The sequence below is a fragment of the Dissoconium aciculare genome (assembly GCF_010015565.1).
Source record: "Dissoconium aciculare CBS 342.82 unplaced genomic scaffold K489scaffold_8, whole genome shotgun sequence".
Classification (NCBI taxonomy): domain Eukaryota; kingdom Fungi; phylum Ascomycota; class Dothideomycetes; order Mycosphaerellales; family Dissoconiaceae; genus Dissoconium; species Dissoconium aciculare.
In genome coordinates, this window is record NW_022984958.1 from 522,355 (window position 1) to 547,063 (window position 24,709).

At 53.6% G+C, this 24,709-nt stretch overlaps 8 protein-coding genes across 8 annotated transcripts; 1 reads left to right on the forward strand and 7 right to left on the reverse strand.

Annotated features, from left to right (window-relative positions):
* Positions 1-839: 839 nt before the first annotated feature.
* Positions 840-2,755, reverse strand: K489DRAFT_381545 (uncharacterized protein). Its single transcript, XM_033605146.1, has one exon. The coding sequence runs from the start codon at positions 2,510-2,512 to the stop codon at positions 1,049-1,051; it is 1,464 nt and encodes a 487-aa protein (XP_033458584.1). The 5' UTR covers positions 2,513-2,755; the 3' UTR covers positions 840-1,048.
* Positions 2,756-2,894: 139 nt separating this feature from the next.
* K489DRAFT_381546 (nucleic acid-binding protein) lies at positions 2,895-4,825 on the reverse strand. Its single transcript, XM_033605147.1, has 2 exons — positions 4,426-4,825; positions 2,895-4,356 (listed from the first exon to the last, which is right to left on the reverse strand). Exons 1-2 carry the CDS (start codon positions 4,492-4,494, stop codon positions 3,118-3,120), a joined length of 1,308 nt encoding a protein of 435 aa, XP_033458585.1. The 5' UTR covers positions 4,495-4,825; the 3' UTR covers positions 2,895-3,117.
* A 351-nt stretch (positions 4,826-5,176) lies between these two features.
* Positions 5,177-7,816, reverse strand: K489DRAFT_381547 (uncharacterized protein). The gene has a single exon (XM_033605148.1). The coding sequence runs from the start codon at positions 7,684-7,686 to the stop codon at positions 5,344-5,346; it is 2,343 nt and encodes a 780-aa protein (XP_033458586.1). The 5' UTR covers positions 7,687-7,816; the 3' UTR covers positions 5,177-5,343.
* A 632-nt stretch (positions 7,817-8,448) lies between these two features.
* On the forward strand, positions 8,449-8,601 carry K489DRAFT_290284 (uncharacterized protein; the record flags this gene model as incomplete). The annotated part of the gene is made up of 1 exon (XM_033600173.1): positions 8,449-8,601. A coding segment is annotated over one exon (153 nt), but the record flags the coding sequence as incomplete, so codon positions are not given.
* Positions 8,602-9,350: 749 nt separating this feature from the next.
* On the reverse strand, positions 9,351-16,199 carry K489DRAFT_389455 (kinesin-domain-containing protein; the record flags this gene model as incomplete). The annotated part of the gene is made up of 4 exons (XM_033606507.1): positions 9,351-12,527; positions 12,561-14,545; positions 15,950-16,006; positions 16,196-16,199. The coding sequence occupies 4 exons, from the start codon at positions 16,197-16,199 to the stop codon at positions 9,351-9,353; spliced, it is 5,223 nt and encodes a 1,740-aa protein (XP_033458588.1).
* A 1,613-nt stretch (positions 16,200-17,812) lies between these two features.
* K489DRAFT_250580 (uncharacterized protein) lies at positions 17,813-18,630 on the reverse strand. The gene has a single exon (XM_033599952.1). It carries the CDS (start codon positions 18,337-18,339, stop codon positions 17,860-17,862), a length of 480 nt encoding a protein of 159 aa, XP_033458589.1. The 5' UTR covers positions 18,340-18,630; the 3' UTR covers positions 17,813-17,859.
* A 1,680-nt stretch (positions 18,631-20,310) lies between these two features.
* Positions 20,311-22,445, reverse strand: K489DRAFT_381549 (Metallo-dependent phosphatase). Its single transcript, XM_033605149.1, has 3 exons — positions 21,439-22,445; positions 21,016-21,379; positions 20,311-20,931 (listed from the first exon to the last, which is right to left on the reverse strand). Exons 1-3 carry the CDS (start codon positions 22,188-22,190, stop codon positions 20,674-20,676), a joined length of 1,374 nt encoding a protein of 457 aa, XP_033458590.1. The 5' UTR covers positions 22,191-22,445; the 3' UTR covers positions 20,311-20,673.
* Positions 22,446-22,691: 246 nt separating this feature from the next.
* K489DRAFT_381550 (uncharacterized protein) lies at positions 22,692-24,709 on the reverse strand. Its single transcript, XM_033605150.1, has one exon. It carries the CDS (start codon positions 24,502-24,504, stop codon positions 22,840-22,842), a length of 1,665 nt encoding a protein of 554 aa, XP_033458591.1. The 5' UTR covers positions 24,505-24,709; the 3' UTR covers positions 22,692-22,839.

Below are 24,709 nucleotides of genomic sequence, written 5' to 3' on the forward strand. Positions count from 1 at the left end.
ATTTGTACTTGCTTTGTTATATATAAGAGCCTAAGACTATATACGATATCTGGCCCTCTAAAGCTATACTTAGGAGAAGTATATTACTTCTTAGCTATTCTTTTCTTTTCCGTTAATAAACAGTCTTATTTTGCTTAGTAACTACTTCTCTTTCAACATCCTTTTAAATCCCTTTTGATATCTCTAAGGTTCTTCCGGCTTTATAGGGCCTCTCTAAAGTAAGAAGAAAGCTTCTATAGAGAGAAAAAGGATAGATATATTAGTAAGAAGTTTTTAGGATTTTAGGGCTACTTCTAAGTATTTTACGTAGGGTTAAAAAATCTAAAGCTAATATATATTACCTACTACTTAGTTCTTATATTACCTAAGACTATTCGTTTCTTATCTATAGTTTTCTAAGGTGTTTGTCTTTTTTTCTTAACCTATTATATCTATATTTACTAGACATTATAGGACCTTCTTTAAGATAATAAAGAGGTCTCGCTCGGGCTAGAGGGGCTATATATATATTCGAAATGTTTCTAGGATTTAAGGTAACCTTTAGGTTATCTTAAAAGAATTCTAGCGCTCTAGAGCCTGTTTATATTACTTCTTAATTAGCTTTAATCTTACCTTACGCTTAGTTTTTATTTCTTTAAAGAAGCTATAAAGAACTCTATAGACTATATTAAAGGACAGTAAAATGAGACAATATAAGATAATAAAGTAAAACATAGCTCTTTACCCCTAGAGATAGAAAAATCTCAGGTCTTCAAATTTTAGATAGTGAACTATAGAGATATAAAACAATATAAAAGAAGTATGCTCCTAAATATAGTAGAGGAAAATTAGAGAAAACCCGAGAAATATAAGTAATAGTAATACGCTATAAAATACTCCTAACATTAAATTGAAAAATGCAATATCTCTACCTCTAGAGAGCCCTCTTTGTTTATTTACTATAGAGAGAGGCTTAGAGAAAATAGAGGTCGATACCCTAAGGGCGATACTAAGCGTTAAGTAAGGTAAATACTCAGCGTTAGGTAACGTAAGTAAGTGGTCTTCAGGATTAAAGTACGAGGTCGCTAATTACCTCAGGCCATCCTTGTCCCCATACAAGCGCCTTATCGCCCCATCTCTGCGGATGCGGTGCAAGAAATCTAACTCGCTTTCTTACTTCATCGACTTCCGCAACGTAGAGAAATCCAATTACCGCGCTGTCGCGCACTTCCCGCTCTTCACTCTGACCGTGGCAGAATTTTATCGCGATCAGATTGCCAGTCATTGCTAGACTAGGCGTGATTCTTTCGAGTCCGTTGCGGTTGGTGCTCTTCGCTGTTGGAGCAGTAGCATCAGAAGCCTCATAATCATCATCATCGTCGCCCATGTCCGGACCGAACGATTCTTCGCTCGAGACGCTTGATTGCGATTGTGCACGGAATATGTCTAGATCGGCGAAGGGAACTGAATGCGAATGTGGGTTCAGAGCCTCTTTTCCAGAACCAAAAAAATAATGCCGCACCTGTTGTGCACGAAGATGCTTCATGAAAGCATTATCACGCTCGATAGCACCGCCAGGCTTCGAAATTCGTAGCACAGTCACCGCGTCCTCGCCTGACTTCGCATTTTGGAAACGTTTTGTGAGATCACTGGAGAGCCGCTCCGACCCTATAGTCAGAATCATATTGATACTGAACTCTGAGACAATGTGATACAAGAGATCGTAATTGCTTTTCGGGTCGTTGAGCGTGCCAGGTGTGTCGATGAAAAGTCCACTTTTCTTCACAGAACCATCTTCCTCAAGCCGGTTCATCACGCTCAAGGCCATCCGAGTGATAATCGCTTTATACACCTCCGGGCGTTCGTAGGGACTGGCGAAGGGATATTGGTAGAGCAAAGGGGTCCTCACAGGTGAGCTTGTCGGGCCAGATACCGGACCAATACCAAAGCCGGTTTCAACATCCATCTGTGAATCAATTGCGACTGCAGTGAGGGCACTTGGTGGACATAGCAAACCTTCCCGTGGATCAACATTGATGACTATCGGACAGCACCCACTTCTGACACTCCATGCTACCAGGCTCCGCGTGAGACTCGTCTTGCCGACGAAGTCAGGCCCAACCACTAGAACTCGTGGCGCTTGTACAGGTTCTTGACTGCGAAGCGTTTCAAGCATGCCGTGAACATTGATCCACTCGATCGCATAGTCTGTTTCTTGGCCTGCATATTCGCTTTCTGCGTCTCCGCTTAGCTCTAGTTGACAGCCCTGCCAAGTGAAGATGGCTCCTTTGTAACCGGAAAAGGTCAATGTCTGCCGAGGAGCGAGCTCAACTCCGAACAGCTCTGCAGAGCCACTTTCTAGTTTGATGTGATATCTTTGGTTGAATCCAACCTCGAAGCGCCATTCCGATCGCGCCTCGAGGGTTTCTCGGCGAGCAGGACGACTGGACGATGCCGCGGCCGCGTTGATGGGAAGTGAAGGATTTGTTCTCGGCTGCGCAAGGCCCGGAAGTGTCAAGCCTGGAAGCGCCATGGATTCGTGGTCGTACTTCTTCCCGGGCTGTGTCAGAATTCAAGGGCAACAGAGACCACGCTTGTGATGAATTGCAGAATTGATGAGACGGAACCTCAATCTCTTTAGCGACTCAACAAGCGTCAGAAATGGAGTTGTTTTCTTGCTTGTGAATGATGATGACTGGCGCTTGGGCGCGTCTATCGATTGTGATCTGGTGGCATCAAAAGGCTTGAGCAGATGTGATATGATGCAATGGGGTTGGAGATACAAATGTCTTAATGTACAACAGAACAGCCTCACACGCGCAAATACGGCATTCACAAAACATCGAAATTCTGTGCACGGGCTTCACATATGCGAGTCGATAGGTATTTATATCATGTACGACTTAAAAGTACAGGGCATGGATAGATAATATTATTGCATCGATTTGACATACTCTGCAATGAGGAGGTGCAACGCTGATTACACTGAAAAAATGTAGTGATGTTATCCGAAGCCCATCATTATTATTGATGGCACTCCTCACTCGTGCTACAGGCAACATTACCAAGACGCTCGAGCAATGTGTTTCACTGCTCGTGTGACTAACGATTTATCATTGCAGGGGGATGGCATTTACTCTATCGTACTGTCGCACCAGTCAAGCTCTTTACTGAGCATGTGCCTTGCTTCGTCTTCAACAGAGCAACGAGATTGGACTTGGCCGATTCGCTTTCCTGAAGCTTTTCCACTTTGGCGGCCTCGAAGGCAACTATCTTCTCGGCGGTAGTCGTGAACCCTACTTGACAATCATCCCATACCTTCTTCTTCGGGTTCAGTTGTCCTTCGGGCTCACCTTCGAAGCCCTCGAAGTAGACTCGCTCGCCAGCAGGCGCACCGGCTGGAGGAGCCACAAGCTCAACAGGGCCGGCGTGGTGGTCCTCCTCGCCAGGAGCTAGCCGTGGAGACGCTGCTAAGACCATGGCACAGGACTTGATCCCTCGCATGGTTACCGGCTTCAGGTTGCATACTGTGATGACCTTGCGATTTTGCATTTCCTCCAGCGGGATAAGACCATTAAGGCCAGAACAGACCGTTCGGACGACCTGTCCCTCGTATTCGCTCGTGTTTTCTGTGCCAGGCGCATCACCGCAGGCGATGGTACTGACAAACAACGAGTCGGCGTTAGGATGCGCGATCGCCTTGAGGATGTGTCCGACTCGAAGATCGATGAGAGCGGGCGAGAATGGCTTCTCCACAGGTGCCGCTTTGGGCTGCTTCGGCTGCTTCTCCTTTTTCTCCCTCTTCACGCCCGGAACAACGGCTCCAACGGCAGCAGCAACAGCTTCACCGACCTCTCTGGACTTCTTCTCTTGCTTAGATTTGGACTTTTCGGCAGCCTGGACAGAGTCGCTTGCGGCCGAAGTGACGGTGCCGTTTGCCGCAGCGGCGGCATCTGCGCCAGCCGCTGCAGCTGCAGCCTTCTCCTTCTTCTTTCGCTCTTTTTCAGCTTTCGCGTCGATCGGCTTAATGATTGCGACGACTTCTGAAGGTTCAATGGCGATCTTGTCTTCTACTGGAATTTCCAAGCCGAACAAAGGGCCATTTTGTACGAAGTCCAGATGCCGTACGATGTGGTGGTATCCGTGCTCACCAGTGCGTTGTTCAGCCGTCCATCCCTTGACCAGTGGAGCGAGCTCTGAATAGATCGCTACATCGGCCACACTAGGTTTTGATCCGAGCACGGTCGTGCGAGTCGCAAGATGGGTGTTTAGACTAGACAGTCGCTCGGCAGATTTGGCTTCATCCTGGGTGCGGTCCGCGATGCACGAGGAGGTGACGATCCATTGGTCGATTTCACTTTTCTCGGCAGTTGTGTACTATTTTGTTTACTCGTCAGACTACTTATCCGGGTACCCAAGCGGACTCTTGTTTTGCGTATTGCCTACCTCGATTGACGCAAACTTGTCGGCCACGGATTTAACCAATGGACTTGATTGTACGGTAGCGACGGTCATATTGGATCGGAAGAAGTCGCTGTAGCTGCGGATCGCAAAAGGGGATGCCTGTCTTCTTGAGAAGGTTTCGCCTCGGTGTGGACTCCCGAGTGATCGTTGTCGGATTGGCCGAATTCCTCTATCCACCAAGCGGATGAGTGAGCGAGAGCGTAGTTGCTTCAGGGTGACGGCGGTCGCGATGTTGGCGACTGATGGGCTGCTTTTACAGGCTGAGTGTAATTAAGTCGATTTTCCGGGATATGGAAATATTCTGCGTTGAGTCACCGATGGTTGTACTGTGTTTGGTGGAGCACACGACGTTTTTTATTCAAATCAATGCGGGCAAGAGAGCGATCTGCAGTTCTGCACTGCGTTACCCGCTGAGGGAAACCTTATGACGAGCAATCGGGCTGAGTCATTATCAGAGCCCCACCATCAGTCTGTCAAAGGGTTGCGGTCTACACGCATAGGGTTGAGGTTATTGTCTGCAAAGGAAAAATTGACACACCTTCCATCATTATTATCATTACTACTACAACTGCGTCAAAACTTAAGTTTGCTATTCGATCACACACCTGACGCAGACAAGGAATGCGAGTGTGCAGGTATATGGGGGAGGAGTCGGGTTGCATTCACATGAAAATTGCTCCCTGCATTGTATTATAGATGTCGTGGTTGAACTCATATGTACGGTTTAGAAATGTGGAAGTCTTCGGTATTCGGTCAGGAAAGCAACATGGCTCTTCTGTCATTTCCGTTTACGATATATCAAGCAGCCGATATTATCTTTTCTATTGATGATGGTACAAGCAGTCGTGCCGTAACGCCATCCATGCTATAACAGTACATTCATCGCAATGACACATTGATTCATCCGCGACTCAGCGCATCCAGCTCTTCCTTTCGCGACCGATACAGATCCTGTGCCTCCCTCTCGCGCCGGCTGATCAGGGCGACCTGATCTCGAAGGCTTTCCAGCCGCTCGGCTACCGTGGCTTGCTCAGCGACATGGACCCGCCGACTGACCTCGACTTCCACCGTCATCCTGCCTAAGGCCTGGCCAGCTTCCGAGATCTTCGCGCGTAATTTGCGTTGTCGATCTAGATATCCGCCATGAAGTTTGGCGAGTTTCTTCTCTAGGCCGTTGCCCTTGGTCGACAGTTGCCCGATGCTCTGTTGTATGCCGTCGAACATCTCGATGGAAAGTTGTTCTTCGTCAAGGTCGTCCTTGCCATATCCCGCCAATCCTGGCAGGATCGAATCAACACGAGCGCGCTGCAATGCATCCTCAAAAGCTTGACCAAATGTCTCTCGTTTGTCACTCGCGCCCATCTCCAAAATAATGTCTGCCTGAGCTCGCGCGAGCAAATCCTCCGGGAAGCTCGGCAACGCTCGCCGAGGGGGCTTGCCTTGTGCGCGGCCGAACTGCGCCGCATCATTTGCCATGAGCAAAGCGGCCTCCTCTGCAACCTGGCGCTTTGCCGAGTCTTCTATCGTTCTTGCAGCTTTCAACATTGCGTTGAGGTCGACAACAGAGGGCCGGGGCAAGCCTCGTTGCACGACTTGACTCTGCCTCTTGAACTCAGCCAGAGCGGCCGCCTCAGCGAGCTGGGCATTCCTTTGGTCGCGTGCAGCAGCGTCCTCACCTCCGTCTACATCTGTAGATACCGACAGCTCGTCTTGCTCCGCAGGTAACGCTTCTAGCTCGAAGTCGACTTGTTGTGGTTTAGGTAAACTTGCAAGCTTACCCCGTAGCGAAAGACGCAAGGCCTGTTCTTGTAGACGAATGTCACGGGGAGTTTGGCCTACCAACTGACCGATTCCATCCTCCTGATTGAGTCGGAAATTGTCTCTAGGGGTTCGTAGAGGCGTCGCACCTACCATGCCTAATCCACCTGGGCCACCACCAGAACTGCGAAACGGTGTTGCCATTGGATTGGGAGTGGAAATGCTTTGCTTTGACGGCGCCACTCCCCCATATCCAGTGGTGGCATCATCCTCAACAAGCGAGGCATTTTCGCCGCCGAGTAAAGCAGACTGTGTCTCTGTCCGAGCACGGGCGTTGCGCAGCTCGTTGGTGATCCGATCTTCCTCTTGAGGCGCTCGTGGGGTCCGGATAGGCGTCGCGCCAATTGTACTAGAGTAATTGCTCACAAGAGCTCTGGTCGCATCGTTATCGCCATCCTCCGCCAGCGCGTTGGCCCGCGCGCCTGATAAACCCATTTTGACAATGTCCTCGAGCTCACTCTCGCTGACCTGCGGCGCCGGCAAAACTAGTGATCTTCGCTTGCTGCTCTGTTCTGCTTCACGTATCCGTTGCAATTGACCAGCTTTCGCGGCAGCGGCAAAGGCAGCGGCACCGCCATCGTTCTCGTTCTTTCTCCGCTTGTGCTCTTGTCCCTCCATTTCCTGTCCATCGCCTTTGCGTTTGTTGGCTAGCTGGGCCCGGCGCGGGTCAAACATGGCTCGCTGATGTTCATTGTGAGCTTGCTCCTCCTGTGTGTCGTAGAAGCCCGGAGCAGGCGCCTTCTCGAACGGAATGTCCGCATTGTAGTCCATCTGACCCTTTTTCCTAGTTGTCACCTTGACATTGATTCCAGCGTTCTTCAACTCTCTACGCTTCTGCAGTACTGCCAGTCTCCTGCTCTCCTCCAACTGCCGTTCACGCGCCTTCCTTTTCGCCTTTTTGCCCTGCGTGTTCGCCAAGCGAGCGCGAGCCTCTGATAACATCTCCTTTTCGTCCTCATCTAGATCGATGGTGTCGGGTCGCGCGGGTTTACTTTCAGGGTCAGGATCTAGCTCACCCGGTCGAAGCCTTCGGACATCGTCTGCAGAGGGTGGCGCGGCCTCTCCTCCGTCCGGTCCAGCCAGCCCAAACTCTTGCTTCTCTCGCGCCTCGGCCTCGTCGAGCAATTTCTGATATCGTTCGAGGCACTGCGTAGCCGTGCGGCCGACGATGGGAGCGATGGTCCGCCATTGCGTCGGCATCAACTTTGCCAAATGCAATAATTTCTCATCCTCTTCGCGACTCCATTCGATCTTCCGGATGCCAGGATCCAGCCATTCCGCCCATCGCGCCTTGCACTGCTTGGGAGTTTTGCGCGCGAGCAGCGAAGACACGCGCGCCCACTGATTCAGCCCATACTTGGATACAGACGCTTTGAGAATTTCATCTTCGATATTCGTCCATACACCTCCTTTGACGACAGGCATTTTCGGTCGACGGGCGGGATCGTTACGTCGGTGATGCAAGAATCGGCATGGGCTGAGGCGACGCAACTCACCTTTGACGTGTCTGATGAGAAATGATTACAATATCTCGAATGTAGAGTCAGGAAGGCGAAAGCAATTGCGGGTAGGGCTTGGGTGAATGACTCGCGTGTAAGCTCGTGTGCGCTTAAACGCCTGATGACATTTTAGGACGAAAGCATGCCCACCTGCAGGTGAGATGTCACGGAGCTTTCCGTGGACAACCAGAATGATGACTTTTGTTCCAATAAGACGGCTATGATTGTACTCAAGATGCATCCCGTGCTACAACATATCCGAATAGCTTCCCATGATCCGTCTGGGATGCAACACGTATTACTGGAACCAAAATCCATCGCTGAGCAGCCCCTCCTCCGATTCTCGTCACACTAGCTGCAAGTGTTCTGTGATCTTCTGTAGGCGACCGATCCAAATATCAAATTGATCCCGTGCCAATCCCATGAACGGCCGAGGATTCAACGCACCATCGTGAATATGACCATGTTAGCGAAACACACGCTCAAGCCGATTCTCATCAAGGACGGCCGCGTCGTCGCTCGCGCCTTTCTCGGCTCAGTAGCATCATCCCAAACATCCACCGCAGAGACCAGCACGACCAACATCCACAAGACGACAGAGCCGATCACAGAGAAAACAAGCAGTACTGTCATCCACAAGACGACTGAGTCGCGTGGCGAGAAACAGACGCAAGCGAAACCAAGCGTCAGTAGCAAGACCTTGGCGGAACTGGACGAAGATCTCCGTCAGAAGATGGCGGCAATGGTGGGCGATGGAGGAGAGGCGGGCGTCGAATACGAAGACGGAAAGCCCGTCGCCATGAAACGAGGAGTGCGCGAGAACATGTTCCGTTATATTTGATGAGGCACTGCGCTTCAGACTATGGCGGAGCCTAGCACGGGTGGCAGAACAATGAGAGGACACATACATCTCGGCATGTGTCAGTGCCGTGGTCGCGAACACACGAGGCGGGGGCGCATTCTGTACATTGAGACGTGCTGCCGAAAGTTGCTTTTCACACAAAAGTGCTTGACCTAGGTGATTGCTCATAGAATGTAACTTTAGGAAAACGGGTCGGCACAAAAAAGTACAGAGTATGATTTCATTTGTAAAGAGCATTGCTGATACAGGATGGCCAGTATTATTGACCACCAGGGTACAGTAAATCTGAGAGCGCTCTGGACAGGGCGGCAATCGATGTGGTATGAAGCGGCGTATACATGGCGCAGAACGCTGCGAAAGAAAAAGAAGAGCACGACGCAGCTCAAGCCATGTCATCGCCCAACCTTTGCGACCCGAACGCCGCAAGAAATAGATGGTGGTCCCACCGCAGGCCGGTAATCATCGAAAAACGTGAGCGTGAACAAGGATTGAAAGATTTCGCAGGGGAGGGTGTCCGCTGCAGCAGGAGAATGGTGAAAGCATAGGGCGGAGCTGGGGAATGGCGACGGAGGGGAAAAAGGCTCGCGCCCGCGAAGATGTTGATACATTGAGAAGGAATCAGGATGGCCAAGGCCGAAAAGAAATCAAATCAAAAAGTGAATGGCTGCGTAACGCATATCAGCAAGGACGTGTACATGAGCGAGGAGAACCGTCGAGGCGAGCTCCTCCTAGAAGCAGTTGAGGGAGTTCTTCTTCTTCTTCTTGTTGGCGTTGAGCTCCATCATGCGGGCCTCGAGCGCCTGTCGAGCCCTTTCGGCACGCAGTCTCATCTCGCGCTCCTCCTCGACGGCTTGCAGACTGGCGCGGGAGCTGCTGCGCTCCTTGCGGAGGCTGACGAGTTCATCCTCGAGGCTGGAGCAACGCTTGCGGTAGTTCTCCATTTCTGTCTTGGTGCGGTTGGCCGAGGTTTCAAGATCGACCAGCGCTTCCTCGAGAGTGGCGGTGAGCTGTTTCTCGGCAAACAAGTGCTTCTCGATGGTGCGGATGCGGGCTTCTTGCTCCTCCACCACCTGTGCCATAGCCTGGCTGACCTCATTCGACGCGTGACGCGAGGGCGGAGGAGAGCCAGCGGTAGGTGAAGTGGCCCGTGGGGTTGGCGGAGACGCGGCCCGAGCATCGATACCACCCAAAGTGGCGCTGTTGGTGCCACCGGGTGAGCTGGGCAATGGAGGGAGGGGAATGGAGGGCGGTGGAGTCGGCAAAGCGGTCGACGTTGTAGATTTGCGCGGGTTGGACGAGGACGAGGCCGATCGTGCGAGGGCAATGGCAGCGGCTTCTGGAGAGAGGGATTCGCGATTCCACGAAGTGGATTGGTTTGAGACAACCGACTGGCGCTTGAAGGCAGCCAACTGTTGCTGTTGGTTTGTGTCAGTACGTTGCATAGAGTGCTTGTCAACATGACGAGAGTTTGGCCATACCTCAAGTGTGCTGTTGCGGATCTTGTGTTCCTCCAGCTCGCGCTCGAGTTCCATCCGCGCCTGCACTGTTTCGCTCTGCATCGTCGACAGACGCTTGTTGGTGGCTTGGTGCGAGTCGAAGTTGGAATTGAGCTGCTCCTCCAATTCCTCCACGAGGCGCGAACTCTTGGCGTATTTGTTGGACATCTTCTCAAGATGGAGCGCGCGCTCCTCGCTGACAAGTTTGATCTCGTTCACTTGACTCTCCATCTCGACGGATCGGTTGATGGCGTTCTGCAATTCTTCCTGCACCGCCTTGAGATCGTTGGTGGTCTTGAGGTGGCGGTTGTGTAGTTCCTTGCCCTCTTCGACGAGGCCTCGGATCTGAGAGTGTAGCTTGGATGGGTCGGTCTCATAGCCCAGAGCCGTGGAGGCGTTACGGATGAGCTGGCTGGACTCGTTGTGCGCGGCTGCGAGGGCATTGCGTAGGTCAGAGGTGACTTGCTCATGTTGCTCTTGGAGCGCGGCCGTCTTCTCATTCGATTCCTTTTGCAGGTGTTCGATGGACGTCTTCAGCTCGTCCACCTCTCTCGAGTGCGCGGCCTGCAAGGACTCGAGGCTTTCTTGGTGGATGGCAATGGCAGACTTGTGCACTTGCAGCTGGTTCTCCAGGTTGACCACGAGGTCCTTGTGAGTCTCCAGCTCCTTCTGCGCGAGAGTGTGCGAGGAGCCGGCGGCATCGACTTGGGAGGCGATGTCGGCATACGATTCCTGAAGCTGCTCGAGGCGCGCAACCCGCTCGTTGGCGATGGCCTGGTGCTCCTGCACTTGCGACTCCAGCGCCTTGACCAATTGGCGGTGCATGGCGCGCTCCTGCTCGATGTCGTCGGCGTCAATGTCCTCGTCATACCGAGCCGAGCCGCTGGGCGATGCATCACGCGTGCGATCCCGCTGAGTCGCGGCGAGTGATGCCTGCAGGTCCGCGATGGTGCTCAACAGATCAGCTTGTGAGGCGGTGAAGGAGTCCATGGTCTCCTTGTGCTTCACCTCCCACGCAGCGACCTCCTGCTGCAAGCGGGCGATATCCGCCGCCGCGTCGAGGTTGGTGTCGGAGCGCTGCAGTGTCCGGTCTGATTCGGGCGACGCTGGGAAGCCTCCGGGGATGGACGAGAAACCACGTTCCTCGGCCGGAGTGGGCAAGCCATGCCGACCTGGGCTAGCAGATTTGCCGGATTGCAAGATGGCTTCCTTGAGGTCCTCAATCTGTGCTTGGAAGTCCTTCTCCTTGGCAGCATGTTGTTCGTGCAAGGCGCGGATTTGGTTCTCACTCTCCAAGAGCTGGTCACGCATCTGACCGACGACGGAGAAATCGACGCCCGACGATGCCTTCATGCTGGACCGTTCGCGGGTCAGACCCGAGATGATGGTCTGCTTGCTCTCCATTTCCTTGCGGACGTTGGCCAATTCCGTCTCTAGGACCTGCACGCGCTCCGATCGGCCATGCAACTCGGTCATGACGGAGTTGATGTTCTGATCGAAGTTCTGCTTGGCGTCTGAGCTCTCCTCGAGGTGGTTCGCCGCCAAAGTCTTGAGGTTGACGATCGACTTGGAGAGGCGATCAGAGGTGCCGTTGCTGAGGAGGTCTTCTGACCGGCGACGCCACATGGATTTGCTGAACGATGGCGAGGCCGGGAAACTGGGTGAGGCAGGTCGGAGTTGTTGGGACCGCATGACTTCCTGCTTGAGCTCCTGCACCTGCGCGAGTGTGCTCTCGTGCCGCTGAGCCAAGCTCTTGTAGTTCTTGGTGAGCTCAGTGACGGATACTTCCTTCTCGGCGTGTAGCTTGCGGAGGGTCTCCATCTCTTGCACCATCTCGTCGTGGTCGGAGGGTGAATTGGCACGGGACTCGCCTCCTGCATCAGTAGCATCGTCCTGGGCGTCGAGATCCGCCCTCGAGGCCTCGGCGCCACCATTCAATGGCACCGGCGACGAAGAGTCCGAGGAGGAGAGAGTAGACGAGGGTTGCTCGGTTCGTGCCGGCTTGTCTGATTTTGCGTCGGTTTCTAAAAAAGAGTTGGGTCGGCTCTGCTCCGGGGTCTGCAGAGATTTGAGCTCCTTGTCGTATTCCAACTTTGCGAGAGTCTCCAACGCCGTGCGGTACTTTTGCTGCAGGTTGTCGTGGTCGGTCAAGATGGCCTCGTGCTCGGAGCGGAGGTCGAAGAACTCTTGCGACAGGCTCTCAAACTTCTCGGCCATGAAGTCCTGCTGGGCGCCGATGGTGGCAGCCAAAGGTGCGACCGAGGGTTGCGGCACACCATCGCTCTTCTCGTGCGTCATGGAGTCGTCGCCGTTCACGCTGCCATAGTCCGACTTGGACTCCGCAGCAGACGGGGGCCGGAAGGGATCGTAATCGTCATCGTGAATGTTAGGAACGGCCTTCGCGGCGCGCTTTGTGGCCGCGGCGACATCAGACGCCGCTACGCCGCTGTTGTTTCGCGCCACGTCAAGCTCGCCCAGCAGGTTGTCCAGCTTGCCGATGCTGCGTTGGCGGTCCACGACATGCTCCAAGCGGTCGATCTCGCGTTGCATAATCTCCTGGTCCTGCTCGGCTTCGGCCAAGCGCTCCTCTAGGGTTGAGATGTAATCTTCGGCACTCGCCTCGCCCTCCCTCACTCGAGCCAGCTCCTTTCGCAATTCATTCATCATTGTCTCGCGGCGGTCGTCCTCGGTGGAGGCGCCCTCCATTTTGTTCTCGAGCTCCCGTGTGTATAGATCGTTGCTAGCCTCGCGATCCATAGATTTCTGGACGCGTGACTGCAGCTGCTGCTGAATGGTCTCCATGTAGGCGATGCGGGTCTCCTTCTCCATCAGCGTCGTCTCGGTGTTGGCGAGGGAGGAGCGGGTCTTGGACAGGCTCGTCTCGAGGGTCTGGATGGTCTTTTCATATTCGAGGACGACCTGCTCCACGGCCTCGGCGAAAGAGTTGGAGCGCTTGATGCGCTCGCTGACATTCTCTCCCAAAGCCTCGTGGAGGACAGGTGTCTCGCCCTCTTCACTCTCGTGGGCGCGCGAGATCTCAGCGATGAGGCGGGCGTGGCGTTGGCTGAGCGCATTGTAATTCTCCTGCATGTCCATAAGTTGCGACTGCAGCTCAGCATCGCGACCGCGCGAGCGATCGCTCTTGTCACCACCGCGAGTGGTTTGGTCGGCATTGCGAATCTGGTCGCGCAAAAAGCTCACCTCGGCCCGTAGGCGGTCGATGGCGGCCTGCTTGTCGCCTTCGTCGTGGCTGCTCTGGATCTCGGGCTTGCTCTGGATAGCGCGCGCGCGTTGGGCGTAGTGAACGGTGTTGAGCGTCTCGCTCAGGTGGAAGACGGCCGGCGTCACGCAGGCGACCATGAAGGTGATAGCGCTCCCACCGAGGGAGTCTTGCAGCAGGCGAGTCAGTCGTGAGTCGCGGTAGGAAATGTGTGCGTTGGGATTCCTGGAGGACAATTGCGAGATGACCTTGCCCAAGCTGGCAAGGCCGGCGTTGATGGAGATACCCTCCTTGGCACGGTCACCGGTAGCACCTGTATTCTTCAACCGTTCGCTACCGGCCAGGTCGACAAAGTGTAATTTGCTATCAACGGTCACGGTGGATTCGGGCGCGAAGCTCTCGGCTGGCATTGACTGCCGCTTGTCGACTTTGCTCGTCGTGGCGGCCGGGGGAACGCCGTCGGATCGCCTCTGAATGAGATTGAGGCTGAAGACGGCATGAGATCGCGACGATCGCGCGTTTATGGCGGTGGCGTCAGTCTGGCGGATGGCAGAGCCGTAGGCGAGGGCGTTTAGGACATCTTCGGCGGAGTGGATGGGGACTTGGGTGAGGCCCGTCAACATGATGCGGCCCTTGGTGTCCTCGCGGATGGCGACCTGGCTACGATCGCCTTGGCCTTCTGGGGCGAGTAAATCCCGCAGCTGCTCATTGTAGATTTCGACGTAGGTAGCCCTCAATTCCCAGTCTTTGGTTGCGCCAGCGATTGAGGATCTGGCGGGCGTGGCCTGTGTGGAGTATCGTTTGGGAGCCTGGAGACCTGACGGACGGGCCTGCCCGCCGTTGAGCTTCTCGAAGAGTGCGTGGGCGGCGCGGGGAACGATGCCTCGCGATTCCGGTGCATCCTGGTCGCCCGACGCGGCGGTGCCCATGGTGTACGATTTGCCGGCACCAGACTGGCCGTATGCAAGGATGGAGACATTATAGCCCTTGATGAATGACGACACGCTATCGCTGACGTATTCCCATACTCCTTCTTGGGTGGTGTTCTCATCGAAAACACGGTCGAAGACGAACAGCTTCTTGCCCTGAGGCGATTGCACCGACAGGCTGGCGGGTGTCGGGACCTGGCACATGCTCTCACGGAAGCGCTGCGGAATCAGGTCGAAACCCGGATCGGTCGGATTGAGCGGTGGTCGCACACGTACGGCTGCACGGCGAACAAACGGACAGACAAGCAGTTAGCAAAACGGAGAGGACATGAGCGGACATGGGACCAGTATTGAGCGCGTCAACGGCTGTGGGACATGTGTAAAGACCTACCGACCCGCACCGCGGTTTTGTTTCCATCCTCGCCATTGATGCTGTTGTCTTTGTTGATGTTGTTGTTGTGGGCATCGGTCGCGCCCTGACGGCTGACGTTCTCAATCATGCGGCTGCTGCTGCGATTCCTTCGTGTGCCGGCTGTGCTGGGTCTCTGTTGGTGACCCCAATTTGTCGCCGGTCGCATCGGGGAGGCCGGAGGAGATGTGGCCGCGGCAGCGACGGCAGCGGAAAAGGGCTCCATGGTCGCGATACTGCTGCTGGTGCTGATGCTGGTGCTGCTTGCGTGCGAACACCCGGCACCGCAGAAGTGAGGCGCGATGGAGGAGGGACGACCTTTGTTTCCCTTGGGTCGGTCGGTGGTGACGCTGGGATGGGATGGAGGATTGGGTGGTAAAGGGAAAAAGGCGGTCCGGAGAAGGAGGAGAGGATCGATTGGGAGAGCAGCAGAGGAAGGGGAAAAGGGTGGGACCGAGCGAGCGAACGAGCCCCGGAACCCTAGCACGGCGTTTGGATCTGGGTAACGTTTGGTAGTGGAGTTGGGGGTGGTGGTTGCAGCGGTGGTGGTACTCCAGGGCTGTTCTAGGAGCGGTCCTTCCAAGGTTCCTTGTCACGTACGGGTTTTCCAGTAGTCCAAAAGGGTGCAAGAGTTCGTCCTTGACACCACACACACACACACACACACACACACACACACATACCCTCCCCAAAGCGAGGAAAAGAAAAGGTGTGGCCGGGGCTGCGCGTGCGCACGCGAATGTGGCGTGGAATTTATTTGTTCGATGGCGATGGATCTGTGTCGGGAGAAAGAATCATCATTGATGGTAACGATCAGTAGTGACTGACGACAACCACGGAGAATCATAATTGTTGTTAGTTTCGAAGAAGGGAGGGGGCCTCCTGCCTGATTGACTGTACGCGCTGTCGTTGTGTGTCTTGGTGATACAGTGCACCTGCACCTGCAGTATTCATTCTTATTATGCCCATGTGGATTACGGTGTGTATAACAGTAACAATGAGAACAAGGATGAGGGATTCCGAGCGTTTCCCTCCCGCCGGCAGATGTTGTTTCGGAGCGAGGAGCAGTCAACAAGTCATGGCATGTCCTCCGGACTGTCCATGCGATTGTCTGGATACAATATTGTATACATGTCGACGGTTCACAGCAGTTGATCGCAATGATGAGGAGTGGTTGTTGCATTTACTCTTCTCGGACACGCGTTATCGTGCCGGTATCTGTCATGGTCGTCGTCGGCATTCTCATCGCAGCGGTTTACTCTCACGACAGCACCGTCATTGGCTGCAGGACGAGTCCCTTCCCATCGTTCGCTCCGAGACACGCGCTCTGCTGTTCATAACATCGGTCATCACTCGTCGGAACAATACAACCAAACAGGGGGAGTTTGGTTCGTTCGCGTGTCTCTTATCAGGGTCCTGAGACAGTGATTTCGAGAAGGGGAGGGTTGTGGATCTCGGGACACACACACGGAAGTATGCGTATCGAAAACCAAGGCTGGCCTGCTGCCACAGTATTTACACATCTACGCGAGGAGTTTGTGGGAACTTGTGCGTAGACGAGTGACTACCTAAGTATTGTGTAGGTACGATCTCATAATAATTCACAGTCAGGTACCAAGTGCAAGTGCAAGCCACAAGTGGTGCAATCTGGATGGTACCTGAGCTAGTTGAATCATCCATCCATGGATCACTCCGGCTCTCTCGATGTGCGCGTGGTGGGGGGTGGATGCAGGTGGTGTGCCTGTCAGCCCTTTACTTGTTGGTGCACACAGAACACAGCGCACACATGCATGGCGACAGTGGATGAACTCGTGCAGGTGGGCACCGGTAACATCCATGGGTGGATGGTCGTGATGGTGTATGCCAAACCACCTGGGCAAGGAAGAGAGCTGGAGGCGGCGAAACGCAAACGAAGGGGGGGGCGCCGAAGCGAACCACAGCATACACACCTGGGCACCCACCTAATAATAATAATAATAATAATAATAATAATAATAATGCATGCAGAGTGCCTGTCGCTGCTGCCGTGAGTGGAGGTGTAGGTAGCATGGATTTCGTCCGGCGCCCGATGGGGAATCCCATCCATTCTTTTCCTCAATCGCACCTGGGCATATATTCATGGACGGGAAGATTTACGTTTCGTACAGTGATCCATTCGTCTTCCTCTGATGATGCAAATGCCCAAGCATCGTTATGATGCGCCCGTATCAATTTACCAGAAGTCAATAATTGCTGCGCATCAAAATGTTATGCGTGGTACTCACAATCAAATGGCAGGCCCTGTCCAGCCATTTGCCGAGATGCCGACCGAGCAGCTGAGCGTCTTCTCTCTCCCGCCCAGTGAGGGCCGACAGAAGACAGCGACGCTGACAACAATCATGCCCACCTGTATGATTCATCTCTCACATCAAGGCGATGTCGTACATGCCTCACGACAGATCCCAAAGGTAATCGCTCATCTTCGCGAGATTCGTCAACGGCTTTCGCTCCATCTAGCAATCGCTCTCACGTTTCGTTCATCGGCTAGAAAACCCGACCCATGCCCACGGTGTTGATGAACTGTTGATATTGCGGAGAAAAGAAATTAAACCATGCCAACGGGGAATTGCATCGGCCCGGCTGGGCAGATATTCGTTTTGGCGGAAAACTCCCATCTCTCAACGTCTTGGGTTGGAAGGAAGCACACCGCAATCCTTCTCGTTCGCAGTGGTTAGCATGGCTCATCTCCATGCATGAAACGAACAGGCAGAATTGCTACAGGCATCGTAGATATCGGGAACAACGATGTCCCATTGCCGTGGTTGTTGTTCAAGACCGGGCTGCGCAGGACGCCTGCCCTGGAGATCGTCGTCGCGGCGGCGGCTACGTGCGTGTACCTGCTTGCCGATCACATTTCTCGTCAGTCGTGTTGAGTGCCACGTTGGGGTCGAAACTCTAATAATATACATGTTGTTATCATTGTCATCGTGAGAAGTCATATTGAAGGCGACAAGTCTTTCAATTGCCGTTATCAACATGAAACATGCAGTTGCACAGTCGATGCACAGTGTGGACTTGCTGGACGTACATATTAGCTGCAGCCCAAGGTAATCAATCTATATTCCCGTTGTGTGCGCGCGACGCGACGCGACATTGGAGTATTGCAGGCGACGCGACGCGCAAAGCCGCCCGCATTCGTCATCGTCAATGATGAGCCTCAGCGCGTCGATTACGGAGGTGGAGGAATAAGATAACCTTGCAAGATACAAGACAACCCCGAACCTCGGAAGGAGGAAATGGCATCAGCATCAGGATCAGCAAGCGTGTGATGAGAGATTCCGGTATCGATGACACTTGGCAGACGCCTTGTGGACTGGGAGCACAACACATACCGGACTGGGATCTTGCACATGCTATCATATAGCACAATCCAGGAACACGATGACAGAACAAACATCCCGGACCATACTCGCATATACGCCAATCTCTTTTTGACGGCGGCATGGTGGTGGTCATCCTGTCGTGGTCTTTGCCCAAGGGCACACTGTCATTCGAAGAAGAGAACGAGACCAACCACGCACAAGACAGGACTGTGCTCTTCTCGCACAGAATTACGACGGCCAAACCCACGAACGCGTCATTTTCCACATGACGACGAGATCGTTTGCGCCCTGTGCCTATCATTCATCGTCAACAGGCTTCGGAAGCGTCGCCGTTGTGAGCGCAGTGGGATCTATTCGATGCGCGACAATATCATTCACATGTGACTACAGACTGCGGTGAAAGATGCAAGCAGCAAAATCTGCTGATTCGTCCAGCCTCCCGCTTGTGAATGGCATCAGTGTCGTGACTCCATTAGATTTTTCAATTATTATAGTCGCCGTTTGGGGCTGGGAAGATTCATTTCTCAACTCCTCCACCACCCCCAAGACTGATAAGGATTTCGTCCGGGGGCCAAATGCACCATGCCGATGAGCCACGGGCTCGGATTGGTCCTGGCATTGCTTCTCTTTTCATGTTCAAGCCGCGCATGCCGGGCTGATCGAGGCGTCATCAAGATGGTGGTGATTCAACGTCCTTCTGCGACGAAAACGATCGACTAGTGACTGTGCCTCACTTGTGCAGCTCAACTGTCAGGATCCAGCACAGGCACAACTGATCATCAGATGAGGAGAAAAACATAGGAACGGATGGGCGACAGACCGGTGCCGTGTCGTGCATGTCTAGCGTACCGCGCTTGCGGACATCCGATCGAGGGCTGCATCGTCTAGTGTCGAACTCTACCCGCGCCTGCCCTTTTCCCTCCTGTGAGGTCTCCAGTCATAACGGACAATTTATCAGTAGTAATTAATTTATATTCCAACATTAATTTGTGATTGTGGCCATTCGCGTATTTGCGAGGCTGTGGGCATGGTGACAGCCCTTGCTTCTGCGGACATCCGTGGATTTACCTGCTGGTCTGCGCAAGGAACGAAGTCGAACAGACAGCAGGAGAGGAAGGAGGAGGATATGAAAAGAAATACAGCCCTACCGTGTACCGACCAACTGCTCGGCACTTTCCTCTCACATACATCCGGTACCTGATCCCCTTTTTTTGTTTTTCTCGCTCGGCACACGAACACTCTGCATTTCCCATCAAATGCACGTGCTTCTCCCAGCGCTTGTACATCGGTGATGGTAGAGCGGAGAAGACAAGACATTGGTTCACGGATGTTCTCGGCGGACGACAGCAGCAGAGACAGCACAGTGGGCTCATGCAGTCCATCTGCAAAGCGAAGGGGGTGGAGGAAGAGGAGGAGGAGAGGCGCTGGTGGAGCTGTTGGGAAGTGCCGCGGTCAAGCAAACATGAACCCTCTAGTTCGTCGTTCGTATAGGGTTACGAACCATGCCGCGGCTTTTGTCATTCTCATTCATTACCCAGGAGGTATGTATTATTACGCGCTATCGCTCATGTTGGAACTTACTATGATGGAGGATGACTGAGTACTGGTAACAATGTGTAATGAGGCTCTTGCGCAAGGGACTCTGTGAACATCGTTCGGCTTGTCATCCCAGCACGTTCCTATGTGCCTGGGCGCATCCCGTCCCTACTGCACCGATCATCAATGACATCCGTTCCACCAAAATCCACGTCACGAGCCCGGCCACACAAGCACAGATTCCCGCCCCGGTTGAACTATATTCCTCCACTCTCTCACGCGATCGTTGCAGATAGACAACAAAGACCCACGCCAACAAACCGTTTTCGTTCTGGAAGAACGAACAAAACTCTCATAGATTAAACTTCTTACCGGACTCCCAGCCGTGACATTTCTACACCGCAACGAAGAACATGAGTGGTGGGATTCATTGGATTTTGGTCGAAAATCCATCGACGTCTCACCAATGATGTGAGGAAAAGGGACGACTTTCGCTTTGCTTTTCCTCGCCCCGTCCCCTGCATGCTGCATGGTGCATGCATCATGAGGAAGTCGGTGACGCCAACAGAAGGCATCGTCACATGTTTCACCTCGTCGTCTCTCCCTTGCGTGCGTATCGCTCTGAGCTCATTGCCGGCAGCATGCTGTCCCTTTGCTTCCATGCTGGCGTCATTGCTTTCGTAGTAATAGCACACTGTCAGAGCACAAACTTCACATGTCGAACGAAGAGATAAGGTACAGTATCATGACCAATTTTGCAGCTCAGTCAAGAGAAATATCGGCATCAAGATGATTCGTTTCAGCGCCACACATCATTATAATACATCCATTCCCGCCTCAAAAGGAAGTCATGGCTATCGTGTCCGAGAATTGTAGTCCCGCCCAGTCCATTCGAGCCCGTTGTCATAAATCCTAGAAAAACTCCCAACGCCCAGTGTTTCCCGTGGTCGTTTCCATCAACGAGGTTGTTGTCATTCGTCACATCCTCGTATGGAACGACGTCTTGCACAACCGTGGCGGACGTGTCCGTCCAGGCACGCGCACATGTGTCGGAGTTTGGGATTTCCACGAACATGCGTACACCCCATACATGGTCTGCTCACAAGAAGTACTCGCCGCGACCTTGACGACCTGCAGGTACTGCTCGTCGATGATCCGGAACCGCGCTGAATATCTTAAAGTCCGGGTTGAGATCCTCGCCGAGCGTCATGATGCTCGCCACATTACCACAGCGATAGCAGTAGTTCGGCGCCGACCAGACGGTCACAACGTCCTGCGAGGCGAAGTGGTATTTGTAGCCTTCGTTGACCAATTGATGTGCTCGGGCGATGAGTTGAATGTTGTTGACGTGGTTGAACTATATCTTCGTGTCAGTGTAGTTCCTGTGAAGCAAAATTGATATTTCGAGAGGATCAGCCATAACCTCGCTCGAACATCTTACCTCGCCGGATACTTTGTCTCCAAACAGCCAACCAGCTCCTCGAGGAGAAACTGCCCAGGTCTCGACCTCGTCAGGGTCACTCCAGACCAGGTCACAGAACGCACCCTCGTGAGGAATCTCCTGCGCTCTCGCCACGACACGAATCTGATCCAATGTTCTGATCTCGGGCGACAGACCGCCGTGGACACAAAGGACCTTGCCGTCAATAATGGCAGCCAGAGCTAGAAAGTCGAATACCTGACAGCAGGACTTCCATACACTCGCGTTGCCATATTTCTGTTGGCATTCTTCGTAAAATCCGTAGACCTGTGTAATTTGTCGAGACTCGTGGTTGCCTCGCACTAAGGTTACCTTGTCGGGATATCTAGAAAACAAGATTAGCAAATCATGTCTGACGTGCATCGTGCTCAAGTCAATGCCTACTTTGCTTTGAGACACATCAGTAGCGTAAATGATTCCAACGAGAAATAGCCTCGGTCGACGAAATCGCCCAAAAAGATGAAATTCTGGTGTCCATTGGCCAGATCAGTCTTTGCGCCTCTCTGACTTTTGCTTCGGCTTGGTGCCGGGCTGCTGACACCGACGCCACTATCCGGGCTCTCCTCTTCCTCGTCCTCTGCATCTTCTCGAGCACTCCCTTGACCGCCATCTCGACTCCGCACTCGTCCTCTTGGGTGGTCCTCGTCCTCTGCGCCCGGCTCTGAGCCGTCGTTGGACGCCGCTGATGTGTACGCACTGTCCGCTTGAAACCTCCGCTTCATCTTCCGTTTAACCTTTGGGTCAGAGATCTGGGTCGGAGGCTCGATATCCGCCGCACTGATGGATTTACTTGAACTGGTACTGATACGAGAGGCGGCTTTGTTTCGCTCGCTAGCCGCGGCGATTGCGGCTTTCTCGTCGACCTCGCCGGGCATGCCTCCAGCGACATGGAACAGTTCGAGTAGATCATAGAACTGTCCATGGATATCACCGCAGACTGTCACCGGCGCCTGCACAGGCTGTATGTTGGACTCCTCCATCAAGCATTCCTTGACCATCTCGCACAACCGTTTCATATCCGACTCCGGCAGATAATGGCACAGTTTGGCCTGCGCAAGCCATTCGTCTGGACCGGCATGAGATGTAAGAGTGGCGGGTCCGGGCTGCGGAACGTCGGCATCCCTTTCACGACCCATCTTGCAGACTGGCGTGGGTATAGACGTCAATCAAGTCGGTGTATCATGCGCTCAGGCAAGATCGCGGTGAGCGGACGTGCGCTGACGAGGTCCTGCGATTCGATGCGGAGTGGGGGGACGCGCAAGCGAATCTGATATCGTGACTCTGAGGATAAGATTTCTGTCCTTTCTCTACGATCCAAAACGCAGGTAAGCTACTTCGTGAGTGGGTTGGTGTGTGATATCGTGATATCTTCAGTAAGAAGTGGTCGCGTGGTGATTCTGTGCAGTGGAAAGTCCGATGTAGCGGGACACCCCGCCGCCGCCATTCGTGGCCATCCTGAGTCAAGGAAACGGGGCACAGGCGAGTGGGGCCCTACGCATATTCATCGTGAGAGGAACGATGCGGCTCCAATGTCTCACCATGGCAGCCAAAGAACATTCAATCAACTTCATGCGTCTCCTCACTTCTGCAGAGATGCCCTTGAAAAGAGTGATTAGTTCACAGGCTACAGTACGATCATTCGTAAAAGATAGTCATTGAGCTATTCACGGCAGGCAATTCATGAAATCTGCAGCTAACGATGATTCTACAGATGCTTTGGATTCGAAATGTCCTCATTCTGCTTCACCGAGGATCTCAAGGCAGTCAATCGATTCCAAATACCGACTAGGTACTCGTCTTCGGCGCATCTCCAGCAGCAGCCGTAGACGCAGCACTTGTTGCTGCAGCACCACTCTTCCCTGCTCCTCCTCCACCACCGCCACGTCCTGCATTACGATTAGGCCTATGGCCAGCTCTACTGCCCGATCCACCGCCTGAACCCGCAGAGCGATCCTTGAACTCGTGAACCTCCACGTTCCCACTTGCGACCGTCACTCGCTTAGCCTCACGCGCCTTCTGCAGTCCCTGAGCATCCATAAACAACGCAATAGCTGTACCCTTGCGAGGATCGATCGTGACGCTGACGACGTCTCCAAATTGTGAGAGTGCTTGTTGGATCAAAATCTCGGTCATGCCTTGGCTGGGATTGGCATGTTTGAGATATGCCTTGTGGGAGGAGGAGGATGCTGACGCTGCGGACTGGTTCTCGGATTTGGCGGCTGCTGAAGCTTTGCTGTTCGACTGGGCTTTTGACGCTGGCGGATGTGCAGATTCCTTGGCCTTCGTGGCCGTAGATGCTGTTGTTGGGGTGTCGGGTTTTGGCTTAGGGGCAGCGGGTGTGGTTTCCTTCACGGCTGCCACTGGCTTAGGTTTGATGCCGAGATCCTTCTGAAATAGTTTCTTGAGACCTTCTGGATTGCCCTTCTGCCGTTGTCGCGGCGCCGCCGGTGTTGTAGAGGAGGTCGTCTGAGCGGTGGCTGTTGTGGAAGTTGTAGATGCGGCTGAACTTGCGGCCGGTTGTGTTGCTGCAGCACCCTGACCCTTAGCGTTTGGTGCAGATCGCTTCGACTTTGCCGGCGACGGCTGTCCTTTGGTCGACGCTGGCTGTTGGGGAGAGGCAGGCCGCTGCTGTTGCTGTTGCTGCTTGCCTGCAACATGCTTGTTGACAGCCTTCGCTGGCTCCTTGGCTGCGGTTTCTATCTTTTGAGGAGGAGCAGCAGATCTCGCCTCTTTGCTGGGCTTCTCGACCACAGGGACCTCCTTGCTCTCGGCCTTGGCGTGACTCTTCCCATCTCGCTTCTCTTCCTTGGCCGCAGCTGCTTTGGCCTTGTTGGCTTTCTTCTCGCGTATCGCTTCGATCAGGGGTGTGCTCGTTGCGCCGACCCTTTCAACCTTCTCCTTCTCCGCTCCAACGGTGTCCAGTGCTGCAGGTTTCGATATCGGTTGTGTTTCCGCTTCCAGGAAACGGATGAACTCGGGATCCTGGTCAATTGTCCCTTGTCGGGTGTCGGCCCTCGTCTTAACATTCAATGCCATGCGCTGGTTGGGCGCAAATCCCAACGTGGGTGGTAGATGTCGTAAATCTGGACTTTTATGGGTTCCTGCTTTATCATGAAACACGACCTGTAGGAAACGGGCCTCGAAGTCTTTGACCAGCGCTTCGCTGGTCAGGTGAATGTAACATCTGCTCTGTTCGGGCACCTTGCCAATCGCCTGTTTGAATTTGCCCTGCCGATACTCTCGCCAATCAACTTTGCGATTTCCCAGCTTCCATTCCTGACCCAATATCTCTTCAAATTCGCCCAGAGTGAGACCTGGTGGAAGACGACGAATTTCCAGTTTGAGCCTTGCTGTGTTGGTGGACTTGGTGGGCGGCGCGCGTGCTGCTCCGCTCACAGGAAGGACGCCGCCCGCGCGATCATGGGTTTTTGCCAATACTTTTGGCGGCATGGCGATCGTGAAGTCAGTTTGACGTCTTTCAGTCCAAGTTACGGCATGTGACAGGATAAAGGACTCGTGTCACCGAAAGCGCAATTCCAGCCACCGAAGCTGATCGCCTGTGTCGCACGATATGACGGAGCCCTGGAGTGGGAAAGGGCAAGGGTTAGCCTCGCAGCTCTGCTCAGGCAACGACGCTGCAGTCCGTTGCTCTTTC

Coding starts and splice junctions, on each gene's coding strand:
- K489DRAFT_381545 (XM_033605146.1), bottom strand. CDS start 2,512: ATGGCGCTTCCAGGCTTGACACTTCCGGGCCTTGCGCAGCCGAGAACA.
- K489DRAFT_381546 (XM_033605147.1), bottom strand. CDS start 4,494: ATGACCGTCGCTACCGTACAATCAAGTCCATTGGTTAAATCCGTGGCC. Junction 4,357..4,425: donor ACAAGTTTGCGTCAATCGAG/GTAGGCAATACG, acceptor TAAACAAAATAG/TACACAACTGCCGAGAAAAG.
- K489DRAFT_381547 (XM_033605148.1), bottom strand. CDS start 7,686: ATGCCTGTCGTCAAAGGAGGTGTATGGACGAATATCGAAGATGAAATT.
- K489DRAFT_250580 (XM_033599952.1), bottom strand. CDS start 18,339: ATGATAGGCACAGGGCGCAAACGATCTCGTCGTCATGTGGAAAATGAC.
- K489DRAFT_381549 (XM_033605149.1), bottom strand. CDS start 22,190: ATGGGTCGTGAAAGGGATGCCGACGTTCCGCAGCCCGGACCCGCCACT. Junction 21,380..21,438: donor CTGATGTGTCTCAAAGCAAA/GTAGGCATTGAC, acceptor CTTGTTTTCTAG/ATATCCCGACAAGGTAACCT. Junction 20,932..21,015: donor GAGACAAAGTATCCGGCGAG/GTAAGATGTTCG, acceptor ACGAAGATATAG/TTCAACCACGTCAACAACAT.
- K489DRAFT_381550 (XM_033605150.1), bottom strand. CDS start 24,504: ATGCCGCCAAAAGTATTGGCAAAAACCCATGATCGCGCGGGCGGCGTC.